Source organism: Puma concolor, chromosome E1 (genome assembly GCF_028749965.1).
Source record: "Puma concolor isolate L17-30 chromosome E1, mPumCon1.1.hap2, whole genome shotgun sequence".
Taxonomy (NCBI): Eukaryota; Metazoa; Chordata; class Mammalia; order Carnivora; family Felidae; genus Puma; species Puma concolor.
This window is the reverse complement of record NC_141680.1, coordinates 14,849,494-14,866,884: the sequence shown is the minus strand read 5'-3', so window position 1 is coordinate 14,866,884 and position 17,391 is coordinate 14,849,494. Positions and strand designations below refer to the sequence as shown.

The window sequence follows — 17,391 nt, the reverse complement described above, 5'->3', positions numbered from 1 at the left end:
GTAATAATACCTGTCATAGGATTGTTGTGAGGATAAAATGAGATCATATACATAAATCATCTTGGTTTAGTATCTGGCACATTAGGGGTGCTCACTAAATAAGGATTTTTGTTTCGTTGACCATGATAAAATTTGAACGTCTGGATTTTGTATAAGGAATACATTCTGTGTTGGTAATAAAATTTTTTGTTTTTTTTTTTAATAGATAATTCAGTGATGTAAGCTATGTGTTTACATAGAAAGTGTAATTTGAAGGGTGTGTTTCCCCCCATATTAAATGGGGAAGCTTACCAGTTAAAGGAATTCTGTTGAATCCTTTCATAAAAACTAGTGTTTATGTTTCTTTAAGTAGCCTGTGTCTTGTTGCTCTGACTTAATGAAGAAAGAAAGTAGGAGATAGAGGCCTCCTGTTACGGAATGAGTAAGTCAAGGGAATAAAAGGCACAGTATGAGGAATATAGTTAAAGACACTGTAATAATGTATAGTGACAGATGGCAGCTACGCTTGTGATGAACATAGCATAATGTATAAACTTCTCAACTGAAACTAATGTAACATTATGTGTCAACTATACTCAAAAACAATTTTTTTTTTTAATTTTTTTTCAACGTTTATTTATTTTTGGGACAGAGAGAGACAGAGCATGAACGGGGGAGGGGCAGAGAGAGAGGGAGACACAGAATCGGAAACAGGCTCCAGGCTCCGAGCCATCCGCCCAGAGCCTGACGCGGGGCTCGAACTCACGGACCGCGAGATCGTGACCTGGCTGAAGTCGGACGCTTAACCGACTGCGCCACCCAGGCGCCCCCAATTTTTTTTTTTAAGAAGAGTTCTTGGGGTGCCTGAGTGGCTCAGTCAGTTAAACATCTGACTTTGGCTCAGGTCATGATCTCATACTTTGTGAGTTTAAGCCCCGCGTGGGGCTTTGTGCTGACAGCTCAGAGCCTGGAGCCTGCTTCACATTCTGTGTCTCCCTCTCTCTCTGCTCATCCCCTGCTAGCACTCTGTCTCTCTCAAAAATAAATAAACATTAAAAAAAAAAAAAGAGTTCTTTCTAACCATTGTATATGTTCCTTAAAATAATGATATTTATGAGGATTCTCTAGGGCTTTTTCCACAAAGGATAACTAATTAGGAATAATGCATATAGAATAATGCATTTCTTTTTTACCCCCATTGACATCAACAAAATTTTTCAAACACTATTTTTTGGGGAAATGTTTACCTATTTTGAGGGAGAAGAGAGAGTGAGTGGAGGAGGGGCAGAGAGAGAGGGAGAGAGGAGCCCATCGTAAGGCTCAATCCCACGAACCATGAGATCATGACCTGAGCCAAAATCAAGAGTCAAACACTTAACCCACTAGGCCACCCAGATGCCTTGGACCACTATTTTAAATATGGAACCAAATGTGGGGCACCTGGGTGGCTTAGTTGGTTCAGCGTCCGCCTTTGGCTCAGGTCATGATCTCACAGTCTGGGAGTTCGAGCCCTGCATCAGGCTCTGTGCTGACAGCTCAGAGCGTGGAGCCTGCTTCGGATTTTGTGTCTCCCTCTCTCTCTGCCCCTCCCCTGCTCATGCTCTCTTTCTGTCTCAAAAATAAATAAAAACATTTTTAAAAAATTTAAATATGAAACCAAATCTCCATTTTTCTTATTCTTCTGTTTAGCTTTGTAAATCTTATCTCCAATTTATATCTTAGGATATCAACCATGGAAATTTTTGTGTTTTTCTACTGTTCATATATAAACATTCAGCATATTAATATATCCAAATGCTAATGACACTGATGTTAAAACAGTTTTGTGGTCCTAAATTGAGCTAGCTGCTTTTCATTGTGGATTATTTTAATAAGCTATTATTTTAATAGCTAGCTGCTATTTCATTGTGGATTATTTTATTAAGTTGCTAATTCCTAAACTTTTTTGTGTGTAAATCCAAAGTTTCTTATCAAATTTATTAAAATCCAGTGTATTTAAAGTTGCTGTGGTATTTGAAATCCCATGGTGAAATCTCATGGTAAACTGAGATTTAATTATGCTATAGATCACTTAATACATTGCTGTGTTATGTTTTAGGCCATGACCACAATGTCTCTTCAGTAGCCATCATGCCCAATGGAGATCATATAGTGTCTGCCTCAAGGGATAAAACTATAAAAATGTGGGAGGTGCAAACTGGGTAAGTAGGTTTGGTTGAAATGGTGTCAGCTAAAGAGATATTAAACAACCAAACGAAATGTGTTCTGAACCAGTTATTTTGACTTTAACCCAAAATAATTATGGTGCTCGTTGTGTTATATACTGTAAAATGAGGTTTGAATCTCTAAATGTTTCCCAAAAAGGAATAGAGAAATTATTAACAAAAAAAAAAAATTTCGTGTCCTCGAGAGCCATTTTCTATGCAATGGCTTATTATCTCTGTGGTCTTCTTTTAGGTGATTTCTCTATGGGTTGAAATAAAATGTAAATAACATTTGTGCAGGTAGGCCCCTGTTAGGCTTAATTTGGTTGTGCTTAGAATCACACATGATTGTTATAATAAAATCTTAACCTACTACTAAGTAGTTTTACCCAGATTAGTAGAGTATGCCTTTGTCTCAACAAAGCTATAAATATTTTTGTTAGGTTTATTGTGTGTGTTTAGTTTTAGAAGATTTTATTTCTCTCTATATTTTACCTTCTAGAATGTGTTGATTGGTTAGCTCCTTAATGATACTTCCATCAGCTTATTTTGACTGATGTTTGATTTTCCGACCTGTCCCCATCTTTCATTAACCATGAATGTACATTTATTGTGCTGACTCACATATGATTACCCTAACATGGTGCCGTCCTCTTTATTCCAGTACATACGTAGCTAGTTTTATATTGCTCCTGGGAAGTATCCCAGTGATTGCCATTCATCATGTAGATTATTATTTATTTTGACAGCTACTGTGTGAAGACATTCACAGGACACAGAGAATGGGTACGTATGGTGCGGCCAAATCAGGATGGCACTCTGATAGCCAGCTGTTCAAATGATCAGACCGTGCGCGTATGGGTCGTAGCAACAAAGGAATGCAAGGCTGAGCTTCGAGAACATGAGCATGTGGTAGAATGTATTTCCTGGGCTCCAGAAAGCTCATATTCTTCCATCTCTGAAGCAACAGGATCTGAGGTATGTGATTTATATATCATTTCATGATTTGATTGCTGGTATCAGAATCTTAGATAACTTCTGATTCTCAGTTTCAGGGCAGTTAATGCATTGAAAAATCTGTATCCCAGAATTCTGAATCTTGAAACTCTTTACTCTTTTGAACTTGCAGAAATGTTTATATTTTTTAACTAGTGATTATTATTGCTGTCAGCTGACCCGTGATTTGGGCTGGGGATGGTGGACCCGCCTGAAGAGTAAAAGTGGTCATTAAATTTATAAGAAATGTCATTGTTATAAGAGTATAGCAGCTGGTGCAAAATAAAACTTACGGGAGAAGTTAAAAGTTATCTTTTAGAAGAATAGCCTTCTTTAATGAGCGTAATTATTTATAAATTTATGGTGGAATGCAGTTCAGTATTTAAATATTTATTTTAAACAGAATATTTCATATGAAGGCCTCTTGATACTCTTGATCACTAGAAGCACTAGCTGAATCTGTCTGGAGTTTTATTTATTTGTGTGTTTTAAGTTTTTATTTGAATCACCCATCCTCCACCCATCTCCCCTCTGGTAGCCATCAGTTTGTTCTCTGTAGTTAAGAATCTGTTTCTTGGGGCGCCTGGGTGGCGCAGTCGGTTAAGCGTCCGACTTCAGCCAGGTCACGATCTCGCGGTCCGTGAGTTCGAGCCCCGCGTCGGGCTCTGGGCTGATAGCTCAGAGCCTGGAGCCTGTTTCCGATTCTGTGTCTCCCTCTCTCTCTGCCCCTCCCCCGTTCATGCTATGTCTCTCTCTGTCCCAAAAATAAAATAAACGTTGAAAAAAAAAATTAAAAAAAAAAAAAAAAAAAGAATCTGTTTCTTGGTTTGTTGCTCTCTTTTTTCCCCTCCTTTGCTCATTTAAATTCCACATGCAAGTGAAATCTTACGGTATTTGTTTTTCTCTGACTTATTTCACTTAGTATTATACTCTCTAGCTCCATCCATGTCATTGCAAATGGCAAGATTTCATTCTTTTTTGTGGATGAATAATATTCCATTGTGTGTGTATGTATGTATATATATCTTCTTTATCCATTCATCAGTTGATGTACACTTGGGTTGCTTCCATATCTTGGCTATTATAAACAATGCTGCTGTAAGGGTGCATGTATGTCCCTTTGAATTAGTGGAATTTTTTTTTCTTTCTTTTTTCTTTCTTTTCTTTCTTCCTTCCTTCCTTCCTTCCTTCCTTCCTTCCTTCCTTCCTTCCTTCTTTCCTTTTCTTTTCTTTTCTTTTCTTTTCTTTTCTTTTCTTTTCTTTTCTTTTCTTTTCTTTCTATTCTTTGGGTAAATACCCAGTAGTACAATTTACAATTACTGGATCATAAGTTGTTCTATTTTATACTTTTTGAGGAACTTCCATACTGTTTTCCAGAGTGGCTGCACCAGTTTGCATTCCCACCAATAGTGCAAGAGGGTTCCCCTTTCTCTATGTCCTTGCCAACACCTGTTGTTTCTTGTGTCTTTTATTTTAGCCATTCTGACAGGTGTGAGGGGATACCTCATTGTAGTTTTGATTTGCATTCCCCTAATGATAGTGATGGTGAGCATCTTTTCATACGTGTGTTGGCCAACTGTATGTCTTCTTTGGAGAAGTGTCTGTTCGTGTCACCTCATTTTTTAACTGGATTTGTTTTTTGGGGTGTTGAGTTATAGAAGTTCTTTATATTTTGGGGGTACTAACTCTGTATCAGATATGTCATTTTGCAGATACCTTCTCCCATTCGGTAGGTTGCCTTTTTGTTTTATTGTTTCCTTTGCTGTGCAGGAGCTTTTTATTTTGATATATAGTCCCAGTAATTTATTTTTGCTTTTGTTTCTTTTTCTTTGCCTCAGGGGACCTATTTAGAAAAAAGGTGATACAGCCAGTGTCAGAGAAATTACTGCCTATGTTTTCTTCTACAATTTTTATGATTTCAGATCTCATATTTAGGTCTTTAATCCATTTTGAATTTATTTTTGTGTGTGGTATAAGAAAGTGGCCCAGTTTCATTCTTTTGCATGCTGCTGTCCAGTTTTCCCAACACCATTTGTTGAAGAGACTATATTTCCCTTTGGGTATTCTTTCCAGCTTTGTCAGAGATTAATTGGCCATATAATTGTGGGTTTGTTTCTGGATTTTCTATTCTTTTCCATTGATCTGTATGTCTATTTTTGTGCCAGTACCATAGTGTTTTGCTTACTACAACTTTGTGATAAAACTTGAAGTCTGGAATTGTGATGCCTCCCCAGCTTTGCTGTTCTTTTTCGGGATTGCTTTGGCTGTTTGGGGTCTTTTTAGACATTTTAACAATATGTGCTCAGTCCGTGAACATGGAATGTCATTCCATTTCTTTGTGTTGTCTTCAATTTCTTTCACCGTTTTCTGGTTTTCAGAGTACAGATCTTTCACCTCTTTGGTTAGGTTTATTCCTAGGTATCTTATTATTTTTTGGTGCCATTGTAAATGGGATTGTTTTCTTAATTTGTCTTTCTGCTGCTTCATTATTGGCTTTTAGAAATGCAACAGATTTCTGTACTTTTTTTTTTTTTTTTGGTATCCTGCAACTTTACTGAATTTGCTTATCAGTTCTAGAAATTTTTTGGTGGAGTCTTTTGGGCTTTCTACTCAGGAGTTTTATATTTCGTCATGGTTCTTAACTTTTACTTTTCATGATTTCAATTTTTATGATTAATAACTTAATAAATTACAGACTATTGTTTCTTTGAATAAATTATATGAGCCAAAATTGACCATGTTCCTTTTTTATAGAGACAGTCCTATCGTGGATATTTTAATTATATTTTAATAAATGAATGAAAAGAATCTTCTTCCCCTACCCCCACCCTTCACCCCCCAAAATTATTTTTCTGAAATGAAACTTCTGTAGTAATCTCTTAAATTTTGGCTGGCTGTTTGGTTGCATTTTCAAATTCTTTTTACTGCCCTCTGGTGGTGGTTACTTACCATGTCATAAAGTTGATTCTGGCTTGGATGTTATATAAAGACTGAATTAGTTTTCAATTTTTTTCTTGATTCCAGAAGTCTTGAGCAATAAATTTATCATCTGTTAGTATCATAGAAACTGAGTCTTAACCTAAATGGAGATTTTCTATTTTCATATTATCTGGGTCCTTCCTGTGTAGCCTACATATGTCAAAAAAGACTTCTGTATTTCGATAGAGGAAAATAAAATGAGTAAGTCCTGGAGATCTAATTGTACAGCTTGGTGACTATAGTTAACAATACTGTGTTGTGTATATGTGAAATTTGCTAAAAGGGTAGCTCTAAAGCGGGGGATGGTTATACGAGGCAATGGATATGTTAACTAACCTGATTATGATGATCATTTTACCATGTATATGTATCTCAGTATCAAATTGTGTATAGTAAACATACACAATATTTATTTGTCTCCCAAAATTGCATTTCTGTAAAATTGAAAATATAGATCATTGTTAGAAGTCATCTAAAGTCTTCACTTAACTTCTTACATGGGAAACTTAATTTTTGTATGTTTTCTATAGACTAAAAAAAGTGGCAAGCCTGGGCCATTCTTACTGTCTGGATCCAGAGACAAGACTATTAAGATGTGGGACGTCAGTACTGGCATGTGCCTTATGACCCTAGTAAGTTTGCATAATATTAACTGCTTCTTTTGAAGCTTACTATGTTTATATTTTGGGGGGTTAGATGCCTTGTGATATCTTACTAAATAATCTGAATTAGTCCAGGCTTTAAAATAACTTCTTTATAAAGATAATTTTTCTTAAACTTTTGTAATTCCATTGTTAACAGTGAAATGAAAGTTATTCCTGTAGGGATGCTTGGATGGCTCAGTAGGTTAAGCTTCCAACTTTGGCTCAGGTCATGATCTCACATTTCATAAGTTTGAGTCCCGCATCAGGCTCTCTGCTTCGGATCCTCGGTCCCTCTCTCTGCTCCTTCCCCACTTGCACTCTTTCTTTCAAAAATAAACACTTAAAAAGATAAAAGAAAATTACTCCTGTAGAATGTCATGTTATAAAAAGGATCTACAAAGCCATTAATGCTAGGAGGGAGATCCTAGCTCACTTTTTCTTTAAAAATTCTATATCTCCTATGGGGAAAAATAGTATTATTACAGACCCATTCATTTTTTAAAGTGTTTGATTCTGTATTTCACTGTATTTAATTTTTTTTTTAATTTTTTTTTTCAACGTTTATTTATTTTTGGGACAGAGAGAGACAGAGCATGAACGGGGGAGGGGCAGAGAGAGAGGGAGACACAGAATCGGAAACAGGCTCCAGGCTCTGAGCCATCAGCCCAGAGCCTGACGCGGGGCTCGAACTCCCGGACCGCGAGATCGTGACCTGAGCTGAAGTCGGACGCTTAACCGACTGCGCCACCCATCACTGTATTTAATTTTAATATGAATCCTATTGACATATTTGTTCATATGGTCTTCTTTGTTTTATTTTACCATTGTGACGTTAATGTTGTTACCTAGCTTCACGGCTTAGAAATGTTTATTTCATTTCAGGAGTGCCAGAATTTAATATTAGGATATATAAATGATAGTACAAGATTGTGGGCATTTTTATTTGCCTAAGGGAGCAATAAGGGGATCTGTGGGCATTAACAATTTTTATTAACAATTTTTGTAATTTGGCATCCGTTTGTTTTAGAGACGTTTTAGGTACTAACCATACCTTGAAGTGATGGTCTCTGTAAGATATGGTAGACACTTTGGAAGTATCATCAAGAATTGACTAGAAAATTAAACTCTCCTCTAACAGTATTCTGAGCTGAGTTCAGATACACTGTATCACTATTTAAAAAGGTGATCTGCAGAGCTACCTGGCTGGCTCAGTTGGTAGAGCATGCGGCTCTTGACCTCAGGATTATGTGTTTGGGACCCACATTGGGTGTAGAGATTGCTTAAAAATAAAATCTTAGGGGACCTGGGTGGCTTGGTCTGACTTTGAGTGTCTCACTTTGGCCCAGGTCATGATCTCACGATTTGTGAATTTGAGCCCTGCATCAGGTTCTCTGCTGTCAGCACAGAACCCATTTCGGATCCTCTGTCTCCCTCTCTCTCTGACTCTCTTTCAAAAATGAATATTTAAAATAAAATCTTAAAGAAAAGGGAAGCATGTGCTCTCCTCCCCTGTAAGAACAGAGGTCACCTTAATTTCTCCCGAGGTTTCTGGCTCCTGTTTTTCACCTGAAGGATAGTACTTTTTACTGCTTTATTTTGGTCACGGAAATGTGATTTTGTATTTTACTTTTTTTTTTTTCCAACGTTTATTTTTGGGACAGAGAGAGACAGAGCATGAACGGGGGAGGGGCAGAGAGAGAGGGAGACACAGAATCGGAAACAGGCTCCAGGCTCTGAGCCATCAGCCCAGAGCCCGACGCGGGGCTCGAACCCACGGACCGCGAGATCGTGACCTGGCTGAAGTCGGACGTTTAACCAACTGCGCCACCCAGGCGCCCCTGTATTTTACTTTTAAAATACATTTTGTATTGGGGTGCCTGGGTGGCTCAGTCAGTTAACCATCCAACTTTGACTCAGGTCACGATCTCTCAGTTCATGAGTTTGAGCCCTGCATCAGGCTTTGTGCTGACAGCTCACAGCCTGCTTCTGATTCTGTACCTCTCTCTCTCTCTCTCTCTCTCTCTCTCTCTCTCTCTCTCTCTCCCTCTCCCCCTCTCTCTCTGTCCCTCCCCTGCTGACACTGTCTCTCTCTCTCTCCCTCAAAAATAAATAAACATTAAAAAAAAATTGTTTTAAATAGATTTTGTACTTAACTTTTGTTGAGACTTCTACCTCTCATCATTGGTGACTTTTATAGGTCACTACAGTAGAACAAGGTATTTTATTTATTTATTTAAGTTTATTTTGAGAGAAAGTGGGTGCAGGGCAAGGGCACAGAGAGAGTGGAAGAATCCCAAGCAGGCTCCACACTGTGCAGAGCCTGATGTGGGCCTGGATCCCACGAACTGTGAGCTCATGACCTGGGCTGAAACCAAGAGTTGGATGCTTACCCGACTGAGCCATCCAGGCACCCTGGTCAAAGAATATGTTATGTTGGTCATCTGTCTTTTTTTGTTTTTCTTTCTTCTTTCTTTTTTTTTTTTTTTTTAAACTCCCCTTGGGTTCTTTTATAAAAGCAGTATGGTTATTTACATTATAGAAAAATTAGAAATATACAGAAAAGCTAAAAGAAGAAAATAAAAATCACCCATATACAGCTCTGTCATACCTAATAAAACCTACCAAGTTTGTTTAAGTTTATTTACTTATTTTGAGAGAGGGAGCAAGCAGGGTAGGGGCAGAGAGAGAAGGAGACAAAGGATCTGAAGCGGACTCTGTGCTGACAGTAGAGAGCCCAATGCAGGGCTCAAACTCACCAACCGTGAGATCATGACCTGGGCAATGTCAGAAACTTAACTAACTGAACCATCCAGGTGCCCCTCTTTTCTTTTTTTTTTTAAATTAATTTTTTTTATGTTTGAGAGGGAGACGGAGTACAGGCAGGGGAGGGGCAGAGAGAGAGGGAGACACAGAATCTGAAGCAGGCTCCAGGCTCTGAACTATCAGCATAGAGCCTGGTGTGGGGCTCAAACTCAGAGTGCGAAATCATGACCTGAGCTGTGAAGTTGGCCACTTAACTGACTGAGCCACCCAGATGCCCCTCCCCCCAACCCCCCACCTGCTTTTTTTTTAATGTTTATTTATTTTTGAAAGAGAGAATCCAAAGCAGGCTCCAGGCTCCGAGCTGTCAGCACAGAGCCCAACGTGGAACTCAAACTCATGAACCATGAGATCATGACCTGAGCCGAAATCAGACACGTAAACCATTGACTGAATCACCTAGGCTCCCCTACCAAGTTTTCTTTTTTTAGTCTACGGTTGTCCAGTAGAACTCTCTGTGATGATGTTCTGTATCTGTACTATCCATCATTATAGCTACTAGCCACATGCAGCTGTTGAGCTCTTGAAATGTGGCTAATGAGACTGAGGACTCAATTGCTGATAGTATTAATATTTTAGTTTATATTTTAAAAACTACATGTGACTAAATGGCTACCCTGTTGGACTGTTCAGCACCAAGCCATTGTCTTAAATTTCTATGTAGAGGAATATGGTGGATATATATTTGGCTCCAAATATTTTAACATATGTCTCCTAAGAATAAAGGTGTTCTATATAACCACAATAAAATGATTATACTCAAGAAACAACATTGGGGTGCCTGACTGACGCAGTCGGTAGAGCACGTGACTCTTGATCTTGGGGTCATGAGTTTGAGACCCACATTGGGCGTAGACATTAAAAACATGATTAAAAAAAAAGAAAAGAAACTTACCATTAATACTACATATTCACATTTTCTCTAGTTATCCACTAGTGCCCTTTATAACTGTATTGTAGCCACCACCCAGGAGCCAGTCAAGCATCACACATAATATTTACTGGTCATGCCTTATTAGTTTCCAGTTTCCTTTAATCTAGAAAAATTCCCTACACTTTTTTGGGGGGATGTGGGGTTCTTTTTTGGCATTGATGTTTTGGGTACATGTAGCTTCACTGCTTTGAGTAATGACTGAACTATTTTCTTAGATGCCGTTTAAATATTTTATCCCTTTATTAAGTTGAACACCTTTTGTTTTTAAGGTGGGTCATGATAACTGGGTACGTGGAGTTCTGTTCCATTCTGGGGGGAAGTTTATTTTGAGTTGTGCTGATGACAAGACCCTCCGTGTGTGGGATTACAAGAACAAGCGATGCATGAAGACCCTCAATGCGCATGAACACTTTGTTACCTCCTTGGGTATGTACGAGTAAGGAGATTTCTTAACAAGTAGATTTTGGAGTGCGAGACACAAACAGTTTTATGTAATCATGAGGAATTTTCCAGGTAAGAAATGACCTGTGCTTTCAGGACAGACTAGAGAAGACAGTTTAAAAACTTTGTGGATTCCTACCATTTGTTTTAAATTCTCCTTTCCTTAACTCTCTCTTTCCATCATCAGCCTTATAATAAAAAAAAATTACTTTCTCCATTGCACAACATTGGTTTTGGAAACTAGGATTGTGAAGAGGATGCTTACTAACCACTCTGATGGGTAATTTTCTTCCCCTACTAGTTTGTAAGTTTCTCAAAGGAAATCTTACTCAGCCTTTTTCCCTCCGGCAGGGGACTCACTGAATTAAGTCTAATAAACAGCCTCAGTGTCATCTAGACCTAAATCTAGAATATAAGATAGTGAATACATTAAAAATATAATACACCCAGGGTATGATGGATCTAATGATAAAAATAAAGCCTCAGTAGAATAGGGCCAACGCCTACCTCATAGGATTGTTAAAAGAATTAAACATGAATATAATGCATTAGTACTAAGCCTGGAACATAGTAAGTTAAGTAAGTAGATACATTAGAGCTACCCTTGTTGTTAGATTCGAGTGAAACATTCAGCCTTAGTTGGGATGGGGGTAATGGGCGTAGGTATTTTTATTGAAGTGTTAATATAGGATTTAATCATTAAGTCTCAGCTTCGCTAACCCAGGGGTGTATGTGTGGGTGTGTATAGAAAAAAATGAGCATTCCTGGCACGTGGACTTGCTTATTTTGTGGCTTGTTAAAAATTTTATCTGGGTTTAAAATAAGCCTTTTCTTTTTCTTTCAGATTTCCATAAGACGGCACCATATGTGGTTACTGGCAGTGTAGATCAAACAGTAAAGGTGTGGGAGTGCCGTTGATTGAGTCTCATTTGGCCCCTCCTCCCATTTTTCCTCTGGATGCACTCTGATGATACCATGGTTACCCCATTGAGCTCTGTTTAAATAAATATTGTCCTTTCATGTAAATTATTCTGGATGTAGATTGAGCTTATTAAATGTTACACACAAAGTATTCATGCATGGTGAATCCAAATTGTATACTGTAAATTTACATACGTTGTCTAGAAGTACCATAGGGTTTAAAAACCTGGGCTGGCATTGGTCACACCAGGCCTAAGAGGGCAGAAGTTGAATAAATTGAACTAGGGCACTAAACTGAATAGTTGACAGTGTCATTTTATGTTGGATTATTAATTCCTGTTTTTCTTTCTGCTATCTGTTGGTGCCTGACTTGATGGCCTCATTTGGGGAAAAGTGGTGATTATTAGGGCTTTTTCTGAAATGTGTATCTATGTAACATCACTTAAGTGTGCTTAATAAATCTTCTTTAAGGATGTTAGATGATAAGGCTACAATTCAAAATCTTCTGAACCATCTATGTAATTAATAGGGATTACACATTGGAATTTTTGTCGTGACACATTTGCCAAATCAATAGGACACATTTGTTTTGGCAGCCTATCAGGCAGAGGCTAGTGGTATATTTATGTACGGAAATGACTGTAAATCTCCAAATAAGAAAAATCTCAGCAGCTAATAGCAAATCATTTCTTTCATTTGGGTCCTAATGCTTTGTAAACAGGTTGAAAAACACTGTAATTCTCTAAGCTTCTATTTTTCACACTAGACACACTTGTAGTTGTCTTCTCCATACTGTTAGACTGTGCAGTGACGTGACTCCCAAGTAGAATTTAATCTTCCCGTTGAGTGTGTCATGGTACAAATCACTATTTGTTTTCGATGTTCTTTAGGGATGTGCAATGTGCATTACATAATGACAAATACGGAAAAGGTTATGTTTGCCCATCTGAAGGGAGTGGGAGAAATACAGCAGTTTGTTCTTCAACACAAATCTGATACTGATTTGAACTGTATTTAACTTACAAGTTGAAAACAAGACAGGGTTTAATGGAGCATGCATAAAAATGTACTGTGTTTTCACCTTTTGTTTATATATAAATGTTATATGGGCCTATCTGTAAGTGGATAAGTCTGTATATGTATATCACACACATACAACCTCCATATCCTTGGGTCCTGGGCTTTCGAAGAAGTGCTAAAATGTACAAGTAGAATAAATTTTGCCGTGGAGTACCATGCTTTAGAACAAACCCTTTTTGATCCTAATGCTTCTGAAAACTAGGTCTGACTCTGTGGGAATTGTTCCCAGCTAAAAGGAAAAGCACCCCCCCCCCCCCCCCGCCCCATTTGGCTGTTCAGCATTTTATGCATCCTTGATATATTGTATATTGTGATCCAAAGTTACTACAAGTAGGCTTAAGAGAATTTTTATCTATGACTTTGGAAACAATATTTCATTGCAGATTATTAAATAATTCTATTGCTTAGCTAACCAACAGCTTTTTTTTAAGGTCATTTGAAAAGTTAACAGAACAGTGAAATAACAAAGACAGTTTAACAAAGAAACTTACTCTGAATTGCATTTTATTCATTTGCATAATATGTGATTTTTAAAATGTCCCTTTTTAGTATTTAATGGAAATTTGGTTCTTGAAAAAGACAAAGGGTTAGAGTTAATGTCCTGTAGATACACACACAGAGACTAGGCCTTACGTTTACTAGAAGCAGCTTTACGTCTAACTTGTGTCTTTTTGTTTGTTTGCTTTGTTTTTAATAATTCCTGAGAGACGTCTCTGGAAGGAAAAGTGTTTTGAGAACTAATGGCTACTTTTGAAGACAAAAATTACAACTTAAGCTAATTCCTTACATACAGTAGAATAACTTTCAGGACAATATTGCCTCACAACCCTGCTCACATTGAGAAGTCTTTTTTGTTTGTTTGTTTGTTTGTTTGTTTGTTTCTTTTTAGCTGTTCTGACTGGATTTTTCTACAAATGCTATGGAAGATATCTTTGTTCTCGTTTGCTGCTATTTCCTGTCCTATTTTAAGAAATATAAATACATAGAAATGGTGCATCTTAACATTTGTTTGTACATGTATAAATGTCTTGTATTTTAATTCATTTTTAGCATGTAGCAACACGAATTGTTCAAGGGTAAGCCACAACATCTAGAAATCACTCATAGATACGAACAATAAAGGAAAAAAATGGTACCGATTTAGGAGGAAACAAAGCTGCTGTCCACTGGGTTTTCCCCCCTGCAGCACACAGTGACTTTCATTGACAAAGGAGGAGAAACAATATTACTCTGTAAACAAAGTTATCCTTACTTGGGAGATTGCCACAGCCTGCTGCTTAGTTGAGTTACCAGACATCCTCCGTTTAAGAAGCAGCAAACATTGAATCTCAGGGATGGTCCTCAACTGGATCCAAATGTAACGAGCCCTGTTTGAATAATGAAGGGGGGTGGGGGAGAGTGGATCCATCCATAGTCCGGAATCGGATGTGCAGCGGTTTCCTGCACTGTTGTTTGACGCTGCCCTGTTGATGCCCTTTCTTCCCGTTTCCTCCGTTTTCTCTGTCTGCTGTCTAACCCTGTGCCTTGCCTGGGATAAGTACAATGATGAGGTTACTGGTTTGGATTGTAAGTAGAGGAATTTATTAACTGGTTTAGAGGTTCACTGCTGCTTTGTCACTTTCTCAATCAAATTGGTCACTTAATTTAAGAAATAAAAAGCTGGTAGAATTGCATCCTCAGATGATTATTTGACTTTGTGTGTGTGAAAAGACATTCCAGTGCCACCCTGATATAATGTGCCCAAGAAGTCCTAGCTGCACTCTTGGAAGTGCGAGCCACAGAAACTGTGGTTTTAGACGTTGCTTGGAGAATAGTTGCTTTTTGACATGGCATCTTGCACTTTAGGAGACTAAGACCGTCCTGTTTTGTCTATGTGTGGTGTGACCAATGGTGTGCCCAGAGCACTGCTCTAAAAATCACTAGTGTTAGCAAGTCGTCCAGGCTGTGGAGCGCTCGCTGTAGTCTTCGGAAGCTTTGGCTCTAGATCACCAAGCCCGGTCTCCTTACTGTCAGTGCCCTGCTCTCCTGTTTGCCTCTTTCTGTTTCTGTGTGAACTTCCAGGTAAAATCACGCATTAAATAGTTTTCTTTTAAATTCACTTAAAGAAAAACTATTTAAAAGTAAAGGATATTTTGTTTTGTTGACAGTGGTGGCTTGATAATCCTTAAGCAACTGAAGTTAAAATTGTTGAAGGAAAAGGCACTTAAAATGGTTACTCTTTCTGTCCAGCTGTATATAAGTCCAATGTGTTAATTAATCTAGATGATGCAAAGAAGAATCTCCTGGTAGAGAAGCGACATGTACAAAATTGGTGAAAAAGGTTTTGGGTTTTTTTTTTTTTTTTTTTTTCTTTTCAGTAGGGTGGGGGGGAGGGCAAGCTGGATTTACAAGTCACAACTGGACTGGACTGGCCTTTTTATCTTTCCACTCTATCATGTAAGTAGCTGCTTTCTTGTCCTGCCTATCCTTCAGGCATCCCTAAAGCTCACTCTGAAGATAGAAACAAACACAAAATCTTCGAGTTAGAAGTTGATCTGACACTGACATGAAGGCAAGCATTGATTTCATATGAATGTTGCAGAGGTGGTGGTGATTGGAGAAAACACTTCCCAGATTGTAAGAGTTAACTTGAAGATATTGACACAATTAAAAAAAAAAAATCAGTAAAGGAATGTATATAATATTGCTCTTGTGTTTTACAGTAAGATTTGTTGCTCTCAGACTGTGTAAAACAAAATTTATTCATGTTTTCTGCATATTAAAAAATCCTATTGTACCAATTGGTAAACTATTAAATGCCTATAAAACTAGATGTGATTTTTTTTTTTTTTTTTTTTTTTTTTGGTGTCCCTGTGCAGAGACTTAAAGCTTTTTAGTGGAGTCCTCATTGCAGATGGGGCTGTGTTCAACACCTGTCGTAGAGTAAGATGCAAATTGGTGGCAGGGCCTTGATGGAAGTCTTTTTCTCTAGGGCAGCGGTGGCACTGCCTTTACTGTCTGCTTCCTTCACCTTATTAGGAGATCAGGAGCGAGGAGCGGTGGCTGCAGGAGCTCTTGCCATGGTGGTGGACTTGCAGAGTTCAGACTGTTCTCTGAGGCACCACCCTCCCCTCCAGCAGCCCTTTCCGACAGGGACTCCTCTGCCCAGGCACCGGAGAGCTGATGATGCCAGGAATGACCTGTTGTAAGCCGCAAAAAAAGTCTCCCCCCAAGAAGACTTGCCCCTCTTGTGGTCAGGGCCCAGAGATAAGGGTCCTGTCCCCTTTGTTCTATTAATGAATGAACCTCTTGTTCTGGCCAGTGGTCTTGGATTCTTGGAAGATTCTAAGTATTTTAAATTTGGGTTGAAATGTCAAAATCCTCTTCACTCTTGCCCCAGATGCCCCATGGCTTTCCCTCTGCTTTATACATGTTGCCTATGACCTACCTTCCGTCCCCTACTACCGCTCGGCACCTGTAGTGGCCATGAAGTCTCTAGCCTTTAAGGACAAGTTGAATGATGTGGTGGCTCTTTACTTCCAGCCCAGTTGTTTTCTTGCCTTCTGTTGGGAGTAGCCTCTCCCCTACCTCCCCACCCCCACATGGGGAGCTGGGCCAAGAGCAACAAAAGTAATTTGCTTAGTTCGAGTTTTCTGGCTTTTGCAGCTTTTCCCTTTCCCCGCAGGTTCCTCTTTACCCCCAGCTTAAGATGCAGAAGGTGAGCCTGACCACTTTCCCTAGGGGTAGGGAATCCTAGCTGTAGTGTCATGATTCTGAAATGCAGGTAGCTATTCAAAACTAACTCACTGGTCTATCACATCAAGCTTCCAACATTCATGGTTGGGTGTGTCCCCGAGGTAGGATGAGGGATAGGCAATGGAAGACTTGGTGGAGAAATGGTGCTGCATCCTAGATGTGGCAGCTCTGTCGCTGTTTCGGCTTTGGTTTGCGTGCAATTTTTTACTGCTGAGAGACCTACCAGAATTCTCTAGGAAAATGACTCTCAGTGTTTCCCAGCAGGCCAGCAGCAGCACTTGGGAACTCATTAGAAATGCAAGCTCTTGAGCTCCAGCTCAGACATACTCTATCTGAAACATCTATCTGAAAAATCTGTTTTAACCAGCCACCCAAATGATTCTGATGCAGGTTCAAGCTTGAAAACCACTAATTCAAGCAACTTCTCCTTGAATAAGAAATTGGGACGAGTGGCCCCACAGCTATGATGTGAACTCTTGATCGCCATCACTTTGACACGTGGAGTTTTGCCTTTGTGAATATTCTGTATGATCATTCCTACTTGGGTCGCTAGCCTTTCAATAGAAGTGGAGGGGCTGGCTCAGTTGGAGAAGCATGTGACTCTTGCGGTCGTGAGTTCCAGCTCCATGTTGGGCATAGAGTTTACTTTAAAAAATTT

At 38.8% G+C, this 17,391-nt stretch overlaps 1 protein-coding gene across 3 annotated transcripts in view; it reads left to right on the top strand.

Annotated features, from left to right (window-relative positions):
* Positions 1-15,808, top strand: part of PAFAH1B1 (platelet activating factor acetylhydrolase 1b regulatory subunit 1) — a 79,351-nt gene extending 63,543 nt beyond the window's left edge. For all 3 annotated transcript variants that reach the window (XM_025919240.2, XM_086686326.1, XM_086686327.1), the window contains 5 exons: positions 2,078-2,180; positions 2,933-3,161; positions 6,689-6,790; positions 10,826-10,982; positions 11,842-15,808. In XM_025919240.2, coding sequence (XP_025775025.1) covers positions 2,078-2,180; positions 2,933-3,161; positions 6,689-6,790; positions 10,826-10,982; positions 11,842-11,915 — 665 coding nt within the window. In that variant the 3' untranslated portion in view covers positions 11,916-15,808. The remainder of the gene's footprint in view (positions 1-2,077; positions 2,181-2,932; positions 3,162-6,688; positions 6,791-10,825; positions 10,983-11,841) is intronic.
* Positions 15,809-17,391: the final 1,583 nt, after the last annotated feature.